Here is a 21,292-nt window from a genome sequence, read left to right as displayed (position 1 = left end):
TGCTGCGAACGGACACACACCCTCTCATGTTAATTAAGTAGTTGTGGAGGGTGAGAAAGAGGGTAAGGGGCAACTCATAACCAGGGATGCAAACTGGGGAAGGCCCAAAAAGGTGACACTTATTTTTTGGTTTGCACTGAAATTCCTGCTAGGGGGAAATGCAGGTTAACTAATTAAACAAAGAATAGGATCTACATGATCAGTCTCTGTGTAAAATAAGTGCTTTGTGTGAACTTAACTCACAGCTAAAAAATATAAAGAAAGCAATCCAATGTTATTTGTAGCCTAGACTTTACTGCAAAATGACACTCAAGTCTTGAGAAAAAAAACAATACACTAATATTGCAGTTAGCCATGATAGCCTTCATAATAGAAAGCTTGTGACCACACACATAAATATTGCACTTGGGGGAAAAACATCTTAAAGTAGAAATAGAATGAAACAAACAGGCATTCTATTTTTGCACTATTATAGTGGCCACTACAGACATCGAACAAGTGCACAAAAATAACTTTCACTGAGTAAAAAAACATGTGTTACTGTCAAGTTCAACAATTTGCTATAGTATTAACTGGTATACAACTCCTTACCGTTCCTCAAGTTATAACGCGTTAATTTCTTACTGGACCCTGGCAATGTGTGTGAAATGTTAACTAGCTTACGAACTAATCTTTTTCCTCTACCGTATGTGGTTCATTTTCAGAATGAGAGAATTAGGTGAAAATGAGGCGTTGCTTGTTAAAAAAGTGGATTCAGGGATCAAGTGTAGCTGGAGCTGGGCCTGGCTGAACTGGATGCCACTATAGAGGTGTAAGGAACACAACAACACACTTCCCTCTTTCTCACTTTTGCTGGCACATTGTAGAACCGATGTTCATAGGCAGAAAGTGTACAATGTAATAATGTGCAGTGTAGCCCAAAGATGTTGTTTTTGTTGTGGTTAGGTTACTAATGTTAGCTCATCTGATGTTGTAACGTTAGCTGTCTAACATTAGCTAGCTAACATTAGCTGTCTGACTAATTTTCACATCATTAACTCAATTATTTGATCAGATTTGGCTAATGTTGCTCAACATTTCTCTGGCTAGCTACGGAGAATTCGATCCAGCTAGCAAGATAACGTTACTTCTTAAGGATAGGCGTACTCAAGATCGCAAATTTTAGAGAAACAACAAATGTTGGTAGATATAAGTGTCTTATATCAGCTGAAAGCTTAAATTCTTGTTAATATAACTGCACTGTCTAATTTACAGTAGTTATTACTGTGAAAAAATGCCATGCTATTGTTTGAAAGCTCCTAACAACAAAACACTTTCTTCGTGATAGGTTTGATAAATCCACCTCTGAAGGTCAAATGTGTACTTACATTCTGAAATCTTGCTCTGATTTATCATCCAAAGGGTTCCAGAGATAACATGAAGTGTTAGATAAATCATGTTTTGTTAGATAAAATCCTTTTTTCATATCCTAAAAAGATCCAGAGAGCATGCACGACCGATTTTGTACTCGTTCAATTTGCAAAGAAAGGAATCTGAAAATCTCACCCTAAACGTTGTTTCAACGAGTCAAATCATGTTCATATCTATTCCTCAGAGAACCTAGAAGGTAACAAGACTTATTTGGTCAGAGAGCTACACCTCCATGGCACGCCGATGACGCGGGCGGTCATCACTCAAACGACTGTATCTTTGTCAAATAAGCACCAAATCGGGATCAAACAACGCTAGCTAGATGAGCTGGGCTTTACGGGAGTAGTCAAATGTAGCTACTAACCTTGTACAACAGCATGCCTTTTCATTTGGGAAAAAATAAGGATATTCAGAGTTATAAAGACTGGTTGTTTTGCAAATTTTGAACTTATACGATAACTAATACTTGGAAAGCTAAATCAAAGTCCAAGTATACGATATTCTTGCAGAAAAACGGAATATGAATGTCTCCTTCACGATTTGCACAAATGTACCTGGGGACTTCATACTAAAAGTCTGAAACTTTGCACATACACTCCTGCCATCTTGTGGACACTATCATAATTACATCCATAGTGATGGCTAGAACTGGGACCTTTCTCTTGCATTTCAAAGATCTTCTATCAAATCTATTGTGTTATATTCTCCTACATTCAATTCACATTTCCACAAACCTCAGTGTTTCCTTTCAAATGGTACCAAGAATATGCATATCCATGCTTCAGAGCCTGAGCTACAGGCAGTTAGATTTTGGGAATGTCATTTAGGCGAAATTTAAAAATCAAAAAAATATTAAAAAGGGGACTATCCCTAAGAAGTTTAACAATGCTAATATTTGTTCCACCACACTTTCTCCATCACCTCAAACTTTACAAATGCCAGTAGTTTTTCCGTTACAGCTCATGAAGTATTCTTCATCACCTTCTCACCCCCGTCTCCGTGGTCAGGCTTCTCACCTAAAGCTACCTCTTCGTTAACTGGCAAGCTGCCTTTCCAGAGTGTGCGCTGATGCTGTAACTAGTAAGTTGGTTGTCTCTTCTTCAATCGTGTGCTGCGCTGCATTCTGTTATGTAAACAATTGGCTGAGCCTTGGATACAGCAGCTAGTATTGCGCCAAACACACATCACTCATTTGCTACACGAATCACGTAGGTCACCCATTTTGGATTCAAAACGGTGAATATCGCCGAAAGGCGACTAGTTTGCGTCCCTGAATAACGCCACAGACATCAGTGCGCAAATTAATGTCTTCTTCATCTAGGACAGAGTAATGATCAAATGTCTTGTCAGCATTATCAAAGCATTGAGTTACCATTTTATCAGCATAATAATCAGTTTCTATTTTATTTACAGACAAAGAAATATTCAATTACAGATTAATCTACTATAATCTATTAGCCTATATTCAGAGTGGAACCTGAGACCTATGCTTTCAGTTGCTTGAAGCGGATCTCAACTCTGGAGTAGAAGCGTTTTAAATCATCCAGACTACAAGGATCATGAATCATTTCCTGTTTCCTCCAGGTCTTACTCATCACCGAGAAGAGAGGACCTGCAGGTGTGGAGGTAGAGGGAGATTTAACCTCCACGTCTGTAAGGGAATCTCCTCTGGACAGCATGCTTTTTATGGACTAGTAAATCAAATTAAAAACATCTGAGTTTAAAAACTGGATTTATTCTCATTTGAAGCCAAATCCCAAGTGATGTAATGTAGGTATATATGCATTTTTATCAGTTGGTTTACCTCCCTTCATATCTATAAATACATCACTAAATATACTAAAATAATGACTTGCCTATGTTTAGTCTTGCCTTTCGTGAACTAACACTCACACCCAACTTTCATATTTATTTATACTTCTTTTCTACTAGCACTGACTTTGCTGATAGCTACTTGGAGGAAAAATGTGTTCTGACAGATGTGTTGTTGTCCCACCTAGCCATCTTAAGATGAATGCCCTAACTGTAAGTCGCTCTGGCTAAATGACTTAAATCTAAATGTAAAATGTAGTCTTCTTTGCACTGTGTCCATTTCATTAATAGAAGTATTCATAAACACTCACCAGAGATGGCGTTGGTGACGGACATGAGTGGGGAGTGAAGGGCTGGGCTCACCCCCCACACCGTGTGGTAGCCCACAATGGTAGCCAGGCCGAAGATGGTCACCATCTGAGTGAAGGCTGCATTGGGCGCAGCTAGGCCCAGGCCTAACAATGTGCCAAGACCTGAGAGGGGCAAAGGGTTAAAAAATAACTTTACACTAGCCCATGCTACATATCTAATGTCCATATGTAATATAGATAAGGGCTTTTTAACAATTCAAATGCAAGAAAAACAAATAAAATGATAATCATTGATCGTCATAAGGTGTTGAATTTAATTAGGCCATGTCCTATGAGGCACACTAGACATTATAGAGTAGAAATGCTGACTCTTTCTGATGTCTACTAATTTTCTTAAGTGAGGACAAGAGACAGACGTTGCCGTTAGCAATTTATCTAGGCGCAATTAGACAGCAACCCAAGTATGGTGGTGGTACACGACGCGCCGACCACAGCCAACCTAAAACGAGCTGCTTGGGGGAACGTGTGAACGGGGTTTACAGGCCTGCTGTCTCCAGTCGCCACTACCAGAGCAAGTGTCTGTGGGAAACAGCTACAGCACTACTTCAGACAGACACAGCAGGCGGAGGGAGGGCTCGACATCCCACATTTTATTAGTCCCAGTTTCCTGGCACTAAGGGGCTGCTGGTGGTGGTTTGGACTGAGAGACAGGGAGGGAGGGGGCATGTTAGGTTAGGTTGAGCTCTAATTAGGTGACCAATCCTAATTTCAAAGGGGATCTCCTCCTCTCTGGCTTCTTGCATGGCTGATCCGGTGGTCAGGACTTCACGATGGTCCAGCAGCACCTTCCTTGGCTTCAGCAGGGAGATACGGAGCAAACTCACTCAAGAAAGAACAGGAAGATGAATGTGCCCGTTTGTTAATCTCAGGGTGTTTATTTACGTGTAAACCCAGTTTGTGGCTCATTTATCTGACTGTTGGGGAAGAAGGACGTGTTCTCTGGATCTCTTTGATGTGATTCCAGAACAGAACAGAGACGAAAGTTCCTGCCTGCCTCGTCTGTAACCAATATAAATAATCTGCAGGGATTTCTGTTCAGAGTAGCTTTTATGTCTGATCACGACTGTTGCTGCTCTCATAATGGGGTCACAGCTCACCTTTCCCACATAAGTCAGATATGCAGAAGACTTGTGCGTGTGTTAGTAGAGAACGTAACAATGTAATGAATGTGGTAATAAAACATTAACGGGCTGCTTTTAACCCCCCCGCCATAGTCCTGTTTACCCAGGTCGTTGTGAGGAGAGCGAGACCACCATAGGAGCTCAGAGAGACTCATGACACCGCTCAGTTTAGGGGCCATTATCCTGACAGCCAGGGTTGTTCTGCATCCTCTGCTTTCTGCGATGTCAGCCATTTTAATCCCCTTACATTATAATTAAGTAAACAAAGGACTTAATTTACGTAAGTATTCACATCCCTGAGTCAATACATCGTTGGCAGCTGCGAGTCTTTCTGGGTAAGTCTAAGAGCTTTGCACCCTTGGATTGTACAATATTTTCCCATTTTTATTTTCAAAATTCTTCAAGCTCTGTCAAATTGGTTGTTGATAAATGTTAGACAACCATTTTCAAGTTTTGCCATAGATGTTCAAGCAGATTTAAGTCAAATCTGTAACTCGGCCACTAAGGAACATTCACTGTCATCTTGGTAAGAAATTCCAGTGTAGAATTGGCCTTGTACTAAGGTTATTGTCCTGCTTTAAAGGTTAATTAATCTCCCGGTGTCTGGTGGAAAGCAGACAACCAGGTTTTCCTCTAGCATCTTGCCTGTTCTTTGCTCCATTACGTTTATTTTTATCCTGAAAAACTCCCCAGTCCTTAATGATTACAAGCAGTCCTTATCCATGATGCAGCCACCACTATGCTTAAATATGGAGTGTGGAGCTCAGTAAATGTGTTGTATTGGATTTGCCCCAAACATAACACTTTGTATTCAGGATAAAAAGTTTAATTGCTTTGCCACATTTTTTGCAGTATTACTTTAGAGGCTTTAGTGCCAAACAGGATGCATGTTTTGTAATATATTTGTATTCTGTACAGGCTTCCTTCTTTTCACTCTGTCAGTTAGCTTAGTATTGTGGAGTAACTACAGTTTACTATCACAGCCATTAAACTAACGGCTTTAAAGTCACCATTGCATTGGCTTAATGATTAAATCCCTAAGCTGTTTCCTTCCTCTCCGGCAACCGAGTTAGTAAGGATACTTGCATCTTTGTAGTGACTTTGTAGTGACTGGGTGTATTGATATACCATCCATAATTTAATTAATAACTTCAACATGCTCAAACAGATATTCAATGTCTGCTTTTTATTTTTACCCATCTACCAATAGGTGCCCTTTGCGAGGCATTAGTAAACCTCCCTGATGTTTGTGGTTGAATCTGTGTTTGAAATTCACTGCACGACAGAGACCTTACAGATAATTGTATGTGGGGTACAGAGGATAGGTAGTCATTCTAAAATATGTGTTCAACACTATTATTGAGTCGATGTAACTTATTGTGTGACTTGTTAAGCAAAATGTTAACTCCTGAACTTATTTAGGCTTGACCTAACAAAGGTATTAAATACTTACTGACTCAAGACATATCAGCCTTTCATTTGTAAACATTTTGAAAAACATAATCCCACTTTGACATTATTGGGTATTGTGTGTAGGCCAGTGACCAAAACATCTAAATGTAATCCATTTTAAATGCAGGCTGTAACACAACAAAATGTGGAACAATTCAAGGGTTGTGAATACTTTCTAAAGGCACTGTAAGTATAAATGAATGAAGCAATCTAGGCAGTCAGTAATGGTGTGTCTCACCTCCAGTGTACATGCCAGCGGTGGTTAGGGTAGCCTTGAAGGGGGACACGGCAGCAGCCTTCTCCTTAGCCAACTCCTGCTTGCTCTTGGGTTTGGGAGGGGCTGCCACTGGGATGTTATCGGGCAGAGGAGCTGGGAAGAGGTTGGTTCCATTCTGCACCAGATAGAAAGGTGGAAATCATAGAGAACGCCAACCAAACAAGTCAACCATGCATGGATGTACATTTGAGATCAAAGTTTCCTTTTCACCAAACACTATCAAAACACTTCATTATCACCAAACAAACCAATCAACAAAGACTATTTTAATTTGTCAACTGTAGAACTAGAGAGTATAGCTTCAACATGATATAATTAACCAATCTTATCTAAAAACAGATAACCAAGGAAACCAAACCCATTTAACCCAGATGATTCACCTGCATGACAACAGATCCTCTGATGACATGGTCCATGGTTCCGTAGTTAAACTTCTCCTTGACTTCATAGTTGAAGTCCTCAGTAGATGGGCTGATGGCACGGATGAGTTTGGTCAGGTTGTTTGAGTACAGGGTGCTGGACTGGGTGGGCAGGCGGCTGGGAAGGTCGGTGAAGCCAATGTGGGTCACACCCTAAGAACAAATCACATAAGCCATTATTTTATTGAAGACCAAAATTGTGCACTCTCACTTTGACCGGTTAAAATGGGACTGAATTACAATACTGCAACAAGGTGACCTGGTGGTATGATTTCAGTGCTAGGGAAACCAAACACAGAAGCTAACAAAATGACTGACAATAAGGAGCCGGTTCACCACAACATCACAAGGGAAAACAGTGATAATGAAATTGAAGGTAATAATGATAAGCGACTGTGGACAGGCCCATCTGACCTTGTGTACAGACAGTTCTCCAGGCACCGTGGTCTCGATGTTTCCTCCAGCCTCAGCAGCCAGGTCCACCACCACAGAGCCATCCTTCATGCTCTCCACCATATCCTTGGTGATCAGGATGGGAGCCTTGCGACCTGGCGACAGGACACATCACCATGTTGACAAAAGGGGTCTTGTCTGCAGTACCAACAGGGTGCTCTATCAGCAGCTGACCTCTATTCAGCCTTTTGTACAATAAAGTCTTCAAATATGGATTTAAATGACAATGAATCTAACCCTGGAAAATAAACAAATTGCAGTTTGTTATTCTCGGTTTACGCTAGGCAATGTTTTCAGGTCTCTTCTGATGTTTACACTAGCTTTCAAGTCAACAGATCTCATGAGAACACAGAGAAACTCTTTCAAAATCATATCGAACTGGTCAGAACAGAAGACATCAGTACTGATCAGGCTAGGGTAGGCTGATGTCAACCAGACAAAAGGAGTCGGTCTCTCCAACCAACAGGACAGTAGCATTAGTATAGGGGACAGGACAACATGCCCTAGGGCACATGAAGTCAGTGGAGAGGAGAATGTCATTCATAACTATAGTATTCACCCCTCTTGGCATTTTTCCTATTTTGTTGCTTTACAACCTGGATTTAAAATGGATTTGGGGGGGGGTTGTATCATTTGATTTACACAATATGCCTACCACTTTGAAGATGCAAAAATATTTTTTCTTGTGAAACAAAGAAAAAAAAAATGAAAACTTGAGCATGCATAACTATTCACTCCCCCCAAAGCCAATACTTTGTAGAGCCACATTTTGCAACTACAGCTGTAAGTCTCTTGGGGTATGTCTCTATAAGCTTGGCACATCTAGCCACTGGGATTTTTGCCCATTCTTCAAGGCAAAACTGCTCCAGCTCCTTCAAGTTGGATGGCTTCCGCTGGTGTACATCAATATTTAAGTCATACCACAGATTCTCAATTGAATTGAGGTCTGGGCTCTGACTAGGCCATTCCGTGCCATTTAAATGTTTCCCCTTAAACCACTCGAGTGATGATTTAGCAGTATGCTTTGGGTCATTGTCCTGCTGGAAGGTAAACCTCCGTCCCAGTCTCAAATCTCTGGAAGACTTTTTTTCTGGCCACAGCTCTGTGGCCAAAGCCCAGCTCTGTGGAGTGTACGGCTTAAAGTGGTCCTATGGACAGATACTCCAATCTCCGCTGTGGAGCTTTGCAGCTCCTTCATGGTTATCGTTGGTCTCTTTGTTGTGTTACGGATACAGGTATCCTGTGTCTGTGTGTATCCTGTGTGTTTCTTTTCTCTCCTTCTCCCCTCACAGGTGAAAATCATTACTCCCCAATCAGTCAACAATCAACCCATCAATCAGAAGACACACCTCCTCCTGTTTCCTACCCTTTCACAGTTCCTTCCCCATGGTTTAAAAACCCCATCATTTGTTTGTTCAAGAGCTCAATCTTTGTAATGCCATGTTGGTAGATCTCTGCTCTTGATAGATTTCAGTAGCTCAATCTTTGTAATGCCATGTTGGTAGATCGCTGTTCTTTGTAGATTTCAGGAGAGGACAATCTCTTTGTAATGCCATGTTGGTAGATCTCTGCTCTATATAGATTTCTAGCTCAATCTCTTTGTAAATGCCATGTTTGTAGATCTCGGTTCTTCGCTCGCTCTCTGTGTATTAATTAACCTCTCTTTTGTTTGAGCACCTCCATAGCACTTTGTCATCTCCTGTGAGTATTGTTTTTGCTTATGGTGTTTGCTGGAGGGAAAAGGGGAAACCAAGACAAGTCGCCCATGGGCATACACTACCCGTAGGTAAACTTTGTTAAAAACACTAGTTAGAACTGGGTGGACCACCCACTGTATTTTTGGTTAGTTAGTTAGCTGTTGTTGAAATAGGCTAGTCTATCTTAGGGGTGTTTTTGCATATTTGTTTCTTTCCTTGGGTCCAGCTCAGCCCCTTTTCCTGCTCCCCCCCCATTACCGTGTGTTTTACAATAAACCCTGAGTTTGACGGTATTATTTCAGTTGTCCTGGTTATTACGTTCACACTTTTACTTTGTCACAATTATAATTTACATGAGTTATGTTACGCGTCTCATTACCATCCCCCCTAGAGTGTCGGGCCAAAAAGGGATTCGTAACATAAGTGGGGGCTCATCCGGGATTTGTCTTTACTGACACCCATGCCGCTCATGTAGATTGTTGTAGTGGTATAGTTCAGTGTTGAGCGTCATAGCTGAAGTAGCATTAGTGTTTGCTATTTTCATTGGCTCTTATGAAGTAGTGTAAGATGGCTACTTTTGATTTGAAGTCCTTTTTGGATAATCCTTCGTGGGAGGTTTTTGATAAATGTCGTAGAGTTGATTTAATGACCTTGGCTGACCATTACTCAATATCAATTCCGCAGAGTGTAGTTAAGGCGGAGGTTAAACAGCTAGTGTTAAATGTATTGTTGGAAGAGCAGGTGCTTGTGTTACCGCTGCCTGAGCATACTACCACTGTAGGGGATGTTGCTGCTCCTGTAAGCCCATTGGTGTCTGATAATGAGGGCGAGGCTAAAACACCAGCCACATTGTCCCATTTTGATCCACTCTCCCCACTGTCAAACGGTGATGCCAGAAGGGATGTCTGTTTAGCACAGTTCCAACTAGAGGTGGAAGAGAGAGCCCAAATGAGGCGAGAGACTCTCCAGTTGGAGATGTGTAAAATTGAGGCAGAAAGAGAACAACGGCAGATGATGTGTAAAATTGAGGCAGAAAGAGAACAGCGGCAGATGACGTTTAAAATGCGCCAGATGGAACTGGAGGCAGAGACAGCGAGGCTAGCCTTCGTTCCTACTGTACCTGTTTGTGAGCCGTCCTCACCTGCTGTGTCCTCAAACACGTTTGACATTAGTAGGCAGATAGCCTTAGTACCTTTGTTCAGAGAGTCGGAGGTTGACTCCTATTTTTGTGTATTTGAGCGTATAGCCGTAGCATTGAAGTGGCCTGAAGAGGTATGGTGCCTATTAATTCAGTGTAAATTAACTGGTAAAGCCCAAGAGGTTTTGTCAGCGCTACCTCTGGAGGACAGTTTGAATTATGAAGTGGTCAAAGCTACTGTTCTTCGTGCTTATGAGCTTGTGCCTGAGGCATACCGACAGAGATTTAGGTCTCATAGAAAGTCTTCTAGTAAGACTTATGTGGAATTTGCTAGAGACAAGGGAAATCTGTTTGATAAATGGCATGCTGCTAGTAAGGTAACTGATTTCAACTCTCTCCGGGAGTTAATCTTGTTGGAAGAGTTTAAAAATTGCTTACCCGAACGCATTGTAGTTTACCTAAACGAACAGAAAGTATCCTCCCTGGCAGAAGCGTCTGTGTTGGCAGACGAGTTTGTGTTGACGCACGAGTGTGTTTTCGGCTCAAACTGAGAGTAGAACCACTGAGTTTCCTACCTTTAGCCCTAGTCGGCCAGCAGTAGTATATCAAGCACGCCAGAAGAATGAGCGTTCCTGTTTCTATTGTCATAAAGTGGGACATATGATTAATGATTGCTTCAAACTTAAACGAAAACAAGGGATGCCTCTTCGTGCCAAGCCGCCAACTGGCGTTGGTCTAATTCGTACGGTTGTGAGGTCTGCAACAAAACAGGTGCCTCAGGGTAACTGTAGTTTGAAAGTCTCAGTCCCCGACCGCAGTTATGAACCATTCATTTCCGAGGGGTTTGTGTCCCTAGCGAATGACGAAGCGTCTCAGCGTCCGGTTAAAATCCTTAGAGATACTGGTGCGGCGCAGTCGTTTATATTGTCTGATGTGTTGCCCTTATCTGACGATACATACTGTGGTTCCAGTGTGTTAGTGCAGGGTATTGAAATGGGTTTTGTCCCAGTGCCATTGCACTTTGTGAAAGTACACTCTGAGTTAATCAGTGGAATATTCAGAGTGGGGGTACGTCCTAAGTTGCCAGTGAAAGGTGTGACCTTTATAATGGGTAATGATATTGCTGGAGGAAAGGTAGTACCCGTATTGGAAGTATTGGATAAAAGTGACCACTCTCTCTCTCATGAGTTGGCACAGAGTTATCCACATGTGTTCCCCGCTTGTGCTGTCACTCGTGCTCAGGCACTACAAGAGGGTGACGTGATAGATTTGTCGAACACTGTTCTGTTCAAAGAGGATGATCAAGAGGATGGATTGTGTGATACCTCTGAGAAGCTGATCACCTCTGACAAACAGCCCAGGAAAGAATTAAAGAACGTTGAACTTATTGCTGATGCAATACAGTTACCAGTCACTCGTGAGCAGCTGATTGCTAACCAAAAGGTTGACAACAAGCTTACTAAATGTTTTTCTAGTGTTGTCTCGTTAGAAGAGGTGAAGAAGAAGAATGTGGCTTACTTCATTGATGGTAATCTCCTCATTCGTAAATGGAAATCCCATGTTGACGCGGGTGGAGATTGGAATGCTGTTTACCAAATAGTGATTCCTACAGCCTTTCGACAAAATGTATTATCCCTTGCTCATGATCACCAGTGGTCTGGTCATTTAGGAATTACAAAGACGTATGATCGGATCCTTCGACATTTCTTTTGGCCGGGTTTAAAACAAGATGTGGCTCAGTTCTGTCGGACATGCCACACCTGTCAGATAACAGGAAAACCAAATCAGGTTATTCCTCCCGCTCCTCTTTGTCCCATACCTGTCATAGGTGAACCATTTGAGCATGTGGTGGTTGATTGTGTCGGACCGTTACCGAAGACAAAATCGGGTTACCAGTTTTTGTTAACGATAATGTGTATGGCTACAAGATACCCCGAGGCTATTCCTCTGAGAAGGATTACAGCTCCGATAGTGAGTAAAGCCTTAATAAAATTCTTCACGACATTCGGGTTACCTAAGGTGGTACAAAGCGATCAAGGTACCAATTTCCTATCCAAGCTCTTCAAGCAGGTGTTGAAATCCTTATCAATTTCGCATCGTGTGTCAAGCGCCTATCACCCAGAGTCTCAGGGTGCGCTTGAAAGATGGCATCAGACACTGAAGTCTATGCTACGTAAATATTGTTTGGAATCTGAGAAAGATTGGGATGAGGGAGTTCCTCTAGTTTTGTTTGCTGCTCGTGAAACTGTGCAGGAGTCCCTAGGTTTCAGCCCGGCTGAACTAGTGTTTGGTCACACAGTGAGAGGACCAATGAAAGTCCTTAAAGAACAGTTCTTGTCCCAAGAGTTGTGTACCAGAGATGAGAATGTGTTGGACTATGTTAGTCGCTTTCGTGAGCGCCTACACCAAGCTTGTGCTCTTGCAAAGGAAGCTCTGTCTTCCTCACAGAGGAGCATGAAAAGACACTATGATAAAGAGGCTGTTTCTCATCCACTACAGCCAGGTGACCAAGTACTGGTGTTATTACCTGTTCCAGGATCTTCACTGTCAGCTCGTTTCTCTGGTCCTTATTTAATTGAAAAGAAAATAAGTGAAACTGACTATGTGCTTCAAACTCCTGATAGAAAACGCCAATCTCGTGTGTGTCACATTAACATGTTGAAAGCATACCACACCCGACCCATCACACAGTTAGATAGTTCAAAAACAGAGGAAGGTACTGCTGTCTCCTCTGCTACTACTGCGATGATAGTGGACTGTCATATTGATGATGTTGATGGCTTGGAGTTGCGCAATACTCAGCAGCAGTGTGTTAGATTGCCCAACTCAGAAATGCTGCTGTCTATCCAGTCAGGTCTGGTTCATTTAACGGATGGACAGGCTAATGATATTGTGAGGCTACTACACAGTTTTCCATGTCTCTTTAATGACGTTGGAACATGACATTAATGTTGGAAATGCTACACCTATCAAGCAACACCCATATCGTATCAACGCTTCCAAGAGGAAGATAATGAGGGATGAGGTGAGATATTTGTTGGAGAATGACCTGGCTAAGCCAAGTTCAAGCCCTTGGAGTTCTCCTTGCATTCTGGTTCCTAAACCTGATGGTACGTCCAGGTTATGTACGGATTATCGAAAGGTAAATTCTGTCACAATGCCAGATTCGTTCCCGTTACCCAGACTGGACGACTGTATCGACACTATTGGTGCTGCTAAGTATGTAACCAAGTTGGACCTCTTAAAAGGTTACTGGCAGGTTCCGTTAACTTCACGTGCTTCAGAGATTTCTGCCTTTGTGACCCCAGACAACTTCCTACAGTACTCAGTCATGGCTTTTGGGATGCGAAATGCACCAGCCACTTTCCAACGACTGGTTAACTCCGTATTAGCTGGCGTTCCTAATTGTAGTGCATACCTTGATGACCTAGTGATTTATTCGTCTGAGTGGTCAGATCATGTTGACTTGCTAAGGGTAGTATGTGAACGGTTGGCAGCTGCTTCTCTAACCCTGAACTTGGCAAAGTGCGAGTTTGGGAAGGCTACTGTTACCTATCTCGGTAAAGAGGTTGGCCATGGACAGGTGCGCCCTGTTGATGCCAAGGTCTTGGCTATAACTGCATTCCCTGCACCTACCACCAGACGAGAACTACGCCGCTTTTTAGGGATGGTTGGCTACTACCGTAGCTTCTGTAAAAATTTCTCTGCGGTAGTTGCTCCATTGACCGATTTGCTTAGTCCGGCAAGACCATTTGTGTGGTCCCCTGAATGTAAGAGCGCTTTTGAATCTGCGAAAGCACTCTTATGTAGTACCCCTGTACTTGCTGCTCCGGATTTTGAACAACCGTTCAAGCTTGAGGTAGATGCTAGTGCCAGAGGTGCTGGTGCTGTTCTACTGCAGCAGGACAAGAGTGGAGTGGATCATCCCGTTTGTTATTTTTCCCGTAAATTTAATAAATGTCAAACAAACTATGCGACAATAGAACAAGAAGCTCTTGCTTTGTTGTTGGCTCTGCAATACTTCGAAGTATACATTGGTTCCAGTGCCCTACCAGTGATTGTGTATACTGACCATAACCCCTTAGTTTTTCTCCACCGAATGTACAACCAGAACCAGCGTCTTATGCGTTGGGCGCTGATTGTACAAAATTATAATTTGGAGATCCGCCACAAAAAGGGTTCAGATAATGTGTTGGCAGATGCTTTGTCTCGTGTGTAAAAATGATTTTTGTATGTTTTGGCAAGGTTGACGTTGTTGTTGTTGTAAGTATTAATTTTGTTGTGAGTATTAATTGTAATACTGTGGTCGCAATCCCTAGGGTTGCTCTTTTAAGGGTGGGAGTGTTACGGATACAGGTATCCTGTGTCTGTGTGTATCCTGTGTGTTTCTTTTCTCTCCTTCTCCCCTCACAGGTGAAAATCATTACTCCCCAATCAGTCAACAATCAACCCATCAATCAGAAGACACACCTCCTCCTGTTTCCTACCCTATCACAGTTCCTTCCCCATGGTTTAAAAACCCCATCATTTGTTTGTTCAAGAGCTCAATCTTTGTAATGCCATGTTGGTAGATCTCTGCTCTTGATAGATTTCAGTAGCTCAATCTTTGTAATGCCATGTTGGTAGATCTCTGCTCTTGATAGATTTCAGTAGCTCAATCTTTGTAATGCCATGTTGGTAGATCGCTGTTCTTTGTAGATTTCAGGAGAGGACAATCTCTTTGTAATGCCATGTTGGTAGATCTCTGCTCTATATAGATTTCTAGCTCAATCTCTTTGTAAATGCCATGTTTGTAGATCTCGGTTCTTCGCTCGCTCTCTGTGTATTAATTAACCTCTCTTTTGTTTGAGCACCTCCATAGCACTTCATAGCACTTCATCTCCTGTGAGTATTGTTTTTGCTTATGGTGTTTGCTGGAGGGAAAAGGGGAAACCAAGACAAGTCGCCCATGGGCATACACTACCCGTAGGTAAACTTTGTTAAAAACACTAGTTAGAACTGGGTGGACCACCCACTGTATTTTTGGTTAGTTAGTTAGCTGTTGTTGAAATAGGCTAGTCTATCTTAGGGGTGTTTTTGCATATTTGTTTCTTTCCTTGGGTCCAGCTCAGCCCCTTTTCCTGCTCCCCCCCCCATTACCGTGTGTTTTACAATAAACCCTGAGTTTGACGGTATTATTTCAGTTGTCCTGGTTATTACGTTCACACTTTTACTTTGTCACAATTATAATTTACATGAGTTATGTTACGCGTCTCATTACCATCCCCCCTAGACTGTCGGGCCAAAAAGGGATTCGTAACAGTTGCCTCTGATTAATGCCCTCCTTGCCTGGTCTGTGAGTTTTGGTGGGCGGCCATCTCTTGGCAGGTTTGTTGTGGTGCCATATTCTTTCCATTTTTTAAATAATGGATTTAAGTGGTGCTCAGTGGGATGTTAAAAGTTTCAGATATGTTTTTTATAACCCAACCCTGATCTGTACTTCTCCACAACTTTGTCTCTGACCTGTTTGGAGAGCTCCTTGGTCTTTATGGTGCCACTTGCTTGGTGGCACCCCTTGCTTAGTGGTGTTGCAGACTCTGGGGCCTTTTGTAACAGGTGTATATATACTGAGATCATGTGACAAATAAAGTCGACCTGTGAGCAATCTAACTAATGTGACTTCTGAAGGTAATTGGTTGCACCAGATCTTATTTAGAGCTTCACAGCAAAGGGTTGAATACACACCACTACTTTTTTTTTATTTTTTTTGAAAAGTCTTTTTTTTTTCGTTTCACTTCAACAATTAGGACTATTTTGTATATGTCCATCACATGAAATCCAAATAATAATCCATTTAAATTACAGGTTGTAATACAACAAAAATAGGAAAAACGCCAAGGGGGTTGAATACTTTTGCAAGTCACTGTACGGCTGCATATCTTATCATAGCCGTCAACCAATGTAAACAAGGGATGAGAATGTAGAGTTTTGCTTTTCCTTGTGTGCTTTTTAGTCGTTCAGTTTTTATTGCTATTCTTTTGTATCATTTTATCATTTTAAGCACATTGAGTTGCATTCCATGTCTAAAATGAGCTGTTTACAAAGCTTGATTTGATCATAGCAATATCTCTATGGTGTCTCTGTGGTCTGTTATAAGCTGCTACAGGAACGGAATAATATCAACTCAGCCTTGAGGGGCAGAGTTAACCAGATGAATAGGACCTAAACACTACCTTAACTACACTAGGTAACTGAGCTGATGGAGCCTTAAAGCAGCTTAGTGTCTGAGAGGATTGGACAGATGAGAGCTGACCATAGCAATACATGCATTTCATACATGATTGAGGTAGAACAAAACAAATGGGTGAAATCAGGGGTGACAATAGCCTGGTTGCCAGATCTCCTGCTCTGAAGCCAAACTGTTTGATGACAATGGTGTGAGTAGGCCAGAACACAAACAGATCAGACCAGGAGGACTGCAGTGCAGCTTAAGATGTAAAGGGAAAGTAAAGCCAGTAGATTAAGAGGACAAAGAAATAGGGGTAGTGAGGGGCGTCTCCCTGCGGGAGAACAGATGTAGCCCTTGGTTCACTCCAGACCTGACTGCCCTCGACCAGCACAAAAACATCCTGTGGCGGACTGCAATAGCATCGAATAGTCCCCGGGATATGCAACTGTTCAGGGAAGTCAGGAACCAATACACGCAGTCAGTCAGGAAAGCAAAGGCTAACTTTTTCAAACAGAAATTTGCATCCTGTAGCTCAAACGCCAAAAAGTTTTGGGACACTAAAGTCCATGGAAAACAAGAGCACCTCCTAGCAGCTCCCACTGCACTGAGGCTAGGTAACACTGTCACCACCGATAAATCCACAATAAGCATTTCTCTACGGCTGGCCATGCTTTCCTCCTGGCTACCCCAACTGGGGCGGCAGGGTAGCCTAGTGGTTAGAGCGTTGGGACTAGTAACCGGAAGGTTGCAAGTTCAAATCTGTCGTTCTGCCCCTGAACAGGCAGTTAACCCACTGTTCCTCAAATCAAATCAAATTGTATTTGTCACATACACATGGTTAGCAGATGTTAATGCGAGTGTAGCGAGTCTAGGCCGTCATTGAAAATAAGAATTTGTTCTTAACTGACATCCGGCCAACTTACATCCGGCCAAAAGCTCCGCACCCCCCACAGCTACTTGCCCAAGCCTCCCCAGCTTCTCCTTCACCCTAATCCTGTTCTGAAAGAGCTGCAAAACCTAGACCCGTACAAATAAGCTGGGCTAGACAACCTGAACCCTTGCTTTCTAAAATGATCCGCCACCATTGTTAAAAACCCCTATTACCAGTCTGTTCAACCTCTCCTTCGTATCGTCCGAGATCCCTAAAGATTGGAAAGCTGACGCGGTCATCCCCCTCTTCAAAGGGGGTGACATTCTAGACCCAAACTGTTATAGACCTATATCTATCCTGCCTTTCTAAAGTCTTCGAAAGCTAATAAGTTAATAAACAGATCACTGACAATTTCGAATCCCACCGTACCTTCTCCGCTGTGCAATCCGGTTTCCGAGCTGGTCAATGGTGCACCTCAGCCACGCTCAAGGTACTAAACGATATCATAACCGCCATCGATAAAAGATTGTACTGTGTAGCCGTCTTCATCGACCTGGCCAAGGCTTTCGACTGTCAATCACCGTATTCTTATCGGCAGACTCAACAGCCTTGGTTTCTCAAATGACTGCCTCGACTGGTTCACCAACTACTTCTCAGACAGAGTTCAGTGAGTCAAATCGGCGGGCCTGTTGTCCGGACCTCTGGCAGTGGGGGTATCACAGGGTTCAATTCTCAGGCCGACTCTTTTCTCTGTATATATCAACGATGTCGCTCTTGCTGATTGCGATTCCCTGATCCACCTCTACACAGATGACACCATTCTGTATACATCTGGCCCTTCTTTGGACACTGTGTTAAACCTCCAAACGAGATTCAATGCCATACAACACTCCTTCCGTGGCTTCCAACTGCTCTTAAATGCTAGTAAAACTAAATGCATGCTTTTCAACCGTTCGCTGCCCGCACCCGCCCGCCCAACCAGCATCACTACTCTGGACGGTTCTGACTTAGAATATGTGGACAACTACAAACACCTAGGTGTCTGGCTACGCTGTAAACTCTCCTTCCAGGCTCACAGTAAGCATCTCCAATCCAAAATTAAATCTAGAGTTGGATTACTATTTCGCAACAAAGCCTCCTTCACTCACGCCGCCAAACATACCCTCGTAAAACTGACTATCCTACAGATCCTCGATTTCGGCGATGTCATTTACAAAATAGCCTCTAACACTCTACTCTGCACATTGAATGCAGTCTATCACAGTGCCATCAGTTTTGTCACCAAAGCCCCATATACCACCCACCACTGCGACCTGTATGCTCTAGTTGGCAGGCCCTCGCTACATATTCGTCACCAGACCCACTGGCTCCAGGTCATCTATAAGTCTTTGCTAGGTAAAGCTCACTATCTCAACTCACAATAACAACACCCACCCGTAGCACGCGTTCCAGCAGGTATATCTCACTGGTCATCCCCAAAGCCAACACCTCTTTTGGTCGCCTTTCCTTCCAGTTCTCTGCTCCCAACGACTGGAACGAATTGCAAAAATCGCTGAAGCTGGAGACTTATATTTCCCTCACTAACTTTAAACATCAGCTATCTGAGCAGCTAACAGATCACTGCAGCTGTACATAGCCCATCTGTAAATAGCCCATCCAATCGACCTACCTCATCCCCATATGGTTTGTATTTACTTTTCTGCTCTTTTGCACACCAGTATTTCTACTTGATCATCATCATCTGCACATCTATCACTCCAGTGTTAATTTGCTAAACTGTAGTTACTTTGCTACTATGGCCTATATATTGCCTTACCTCCTCACGCCATTTGCACACACTGTATATAGACTTTCCTTATTCTATTGTGTTGACTGTACGCTTGTTTATTCCATGTGTAACGACACTGTTGTTGTTTGTGTCGCACTGCTTTGCTTTATCTTGGCCAGGTCGCAGTTGTAAATGAGAACTTGTTCTCAACTAGCTTACCTGGTTAAATAAAGGTGAAATAAAAAAATACATAAAAATGGGGGTAGTGAGGGGCATCTCCCTGTGGGAGGGGATAGATGGGGGTAGTGAGGTGTGGTTGCTTAGATCACTGTACAAACCGGGGATGAGTGCCGTGCTGATGAGGATGTCTACTTCCAGACACTGCTTAGCAAACAGCTTCATCTCAGCCTCGATGAACTCCTTGGACATCTCCTTGGCGTAGCCGCCCTGACCGTCGCCGGCCTCCTTAATGTCCACCTCCAGAGTCTCAGCTCCCAGAGACTTGAACTGCTCTAAGGCTGCCGCTCTGGGGAGGGAGCACAGGGAATGTCATGGAAGGCACTGGCAAGAGGGACGGGGTGCTTAATGAAAGCCCCTGATACATTCAAAAGCATCACCGCAGGAGCTTAGGCTATGTCTATGATTGTTTACTACTTGGAGATTTTACAACAATGTTGCACAATGGTCTGGGTGGGGAGATTCAAATCTTTGAATCTGGAGAGTAAAAACAGTAAAGAACAGCGTTTTATCCCATTATTCCACCCTTTAAAGTAAGTGGAAGCAATCTGCAGTTTTCTAGAGACAATGAGCTGCAAGTTGTCATATGTAAGGCAGCTACTACCACCAACTGGAGAATTAGCAACATCACACTTTCAAATCCACTAAAGAGACTTAGACAGCAGCCAATCTGGGGTGAGTTAGTTGAAATAAAAGCAAAGGTGAAGGAATCTGGTCAGAAATCATTTGTAACATTTTATCAGGGTATCTGCATTGCCCCTACAAATAGCAACTCTTTTGACTCTGCTGTTACTGTTTATCATCTATCCTGTTGCCTAGTCACTTTATCCCTTCATGTACCCTTGCACTCGGTCCTGGTACCACGTGTATGTAACCAAGTTATCGTGACTCATTGTGGATTTATTCTTCCTGTTATTATTTTCCTATTATTTCTTTCTTTTTCTCTGTGCTTTATTGGGATGGACCCGTCAGTAAGCATTTCACTGTTAGTCCACACCTGTTGTTTACGAAGCATGTGACAAATACAATTTTATTTTATTTTTTTTAAATCTCAAAACAAATATGGGGGCAGCTCTATAATGTGATAATGAACCAACCAATGAGTCCCAGTGATTTCATTGGTAAAGTAATAACTGAATATCCAGGGTTGGGTGGTCCCACTCACCGAGTGTCAAAGCCCCTGACGATAGCACCCATGGATCTGGCAGTACCAGCAGCAGCCAGGCCTGCTACTCCTCCTCCAATGATCAGCACCTTAGCAGGTGGGACCTTCCCAGCAGCAGTGATCTGTCCAGTGAAGAAGCGCCCAAAGCTGTTGGCTGCCAGCACCACAGCTTTGTATCTGGAAACACAGGGACAGAAAAATGGCCAATTACAAATACTGTCAGAGCACGTCTACCCAGCCTCAAAATACATCACAAGCAATTAACTCTGCCAAGTGGACCACACACAGCGAGACACACACACACACACACACACAAGATGATGCAGCTGGACAGACACAGTAGTGAGCTGACCAAGAGAAGTGCATTCAACACAAATGTTTTCCATTTATTGACATGACAACCTCCCTCATTAAAACAAACTGCCTCAGACACAGGCTTGTTCATTCTAGTTGCATTTCAAAATACTTGTCTTGGACATAAATTAGTACCTTTGAAGATTCAGCTTTTACTTGTCTCTCTAGTCTTCCAGCATCGTCTCACCATTTAGCCATTTGTAATTGTAAGCTACACAAATAAAGCACATTAGCAAGAAAAAGGCCAGTGGCACAGCTCTGGGAGTCCACCCTCCCCTCCCTCACACCGCCCATACCGTCTTTACCCTGCAATGTTAGCCATGGAGCTGAGAGCGTCGTAGCCCTGTGCGATGGTGACGCGGGGCACCTGGTCCATGGCCAGCACAGTGGCCTTCCTCTGGGACAGCATGTCCATCAGCTCAGGGTTCTGGGCCGGGTAGATGAAGCTGAACAAAGTGGCTGCCTCCTTCATCAGCTCCACCTCATGGGCTCCCAGCTCAGGGTTGAAGACGGGAGCACGCACCTGAGAGAGACAGACA

At 43.0% G+C, this 21,292-nt stretch overlaps 1 protein-coding gene across 3 annotated transcripts in view; it reads right to left on the bottom strand.

The window, feature by feature from the left end:
• Positions 1-21,292, bottom strand: part of LOC139422852 (NAD(P) transhydrogenase, mitochondrial-like) — an 81,248-nt gene that overhangs the window by 44,192 nt on the left and 15,764 nt on the right. For all 3 annotated transcript variants that reach the window (XM_071174266.1, XM_071174267.1, XM_071174268.1), the window contains 7 exons: positions 21,059-21,276; positions 20,400-20,576; positions 19,336-19,523; positions 7,277-7,410; positions 6,824-7,015; positions 6,405-6,558; positions 3,534-3,695 (listed from right to left, as the gene is read on the bottom strand). In XM_071174266.1, coding sequence (XP_071030367.1) covers positions 3,534-3,695; positions 6,405-6,558; positions 6,824-7,015; positions 7,277-7,410; positions 19,336-19,523; positions 20,400-20,576; positions 21,059-21,276 — 1,225 coding nt within the window. The remainder of the gene's footprint in view (positions 1-3,533; positions 3,696-6,404; positions 6,559-6,823; positions 7,016-7,276; positions 7,411-19,335; positions 19,524-20,399; positions 20,577-21,058; positions 21,277-21,292) is intronic.

Source organism: Oncorhynchus clarkii, chromosome 12 (assembly GCF_045791955.1).
Source record: "Oncorhynchus clarkii lewisi isolate Uvic-CL-2024 chromosome 12, UVic_Ocla_1.0, whole genome shotgun sequence".
NCBI lineage: Eukaryota > Metazoa > Chordata > Actinopteri > Salmoniformes > Salmonidae > Oncorhynchus > Oncorhynchus clarkii.
Note: the sequence above shows the minus strand (reverse complement) of the source record. Positions and strands in the feature narration are given on the sequence as shown.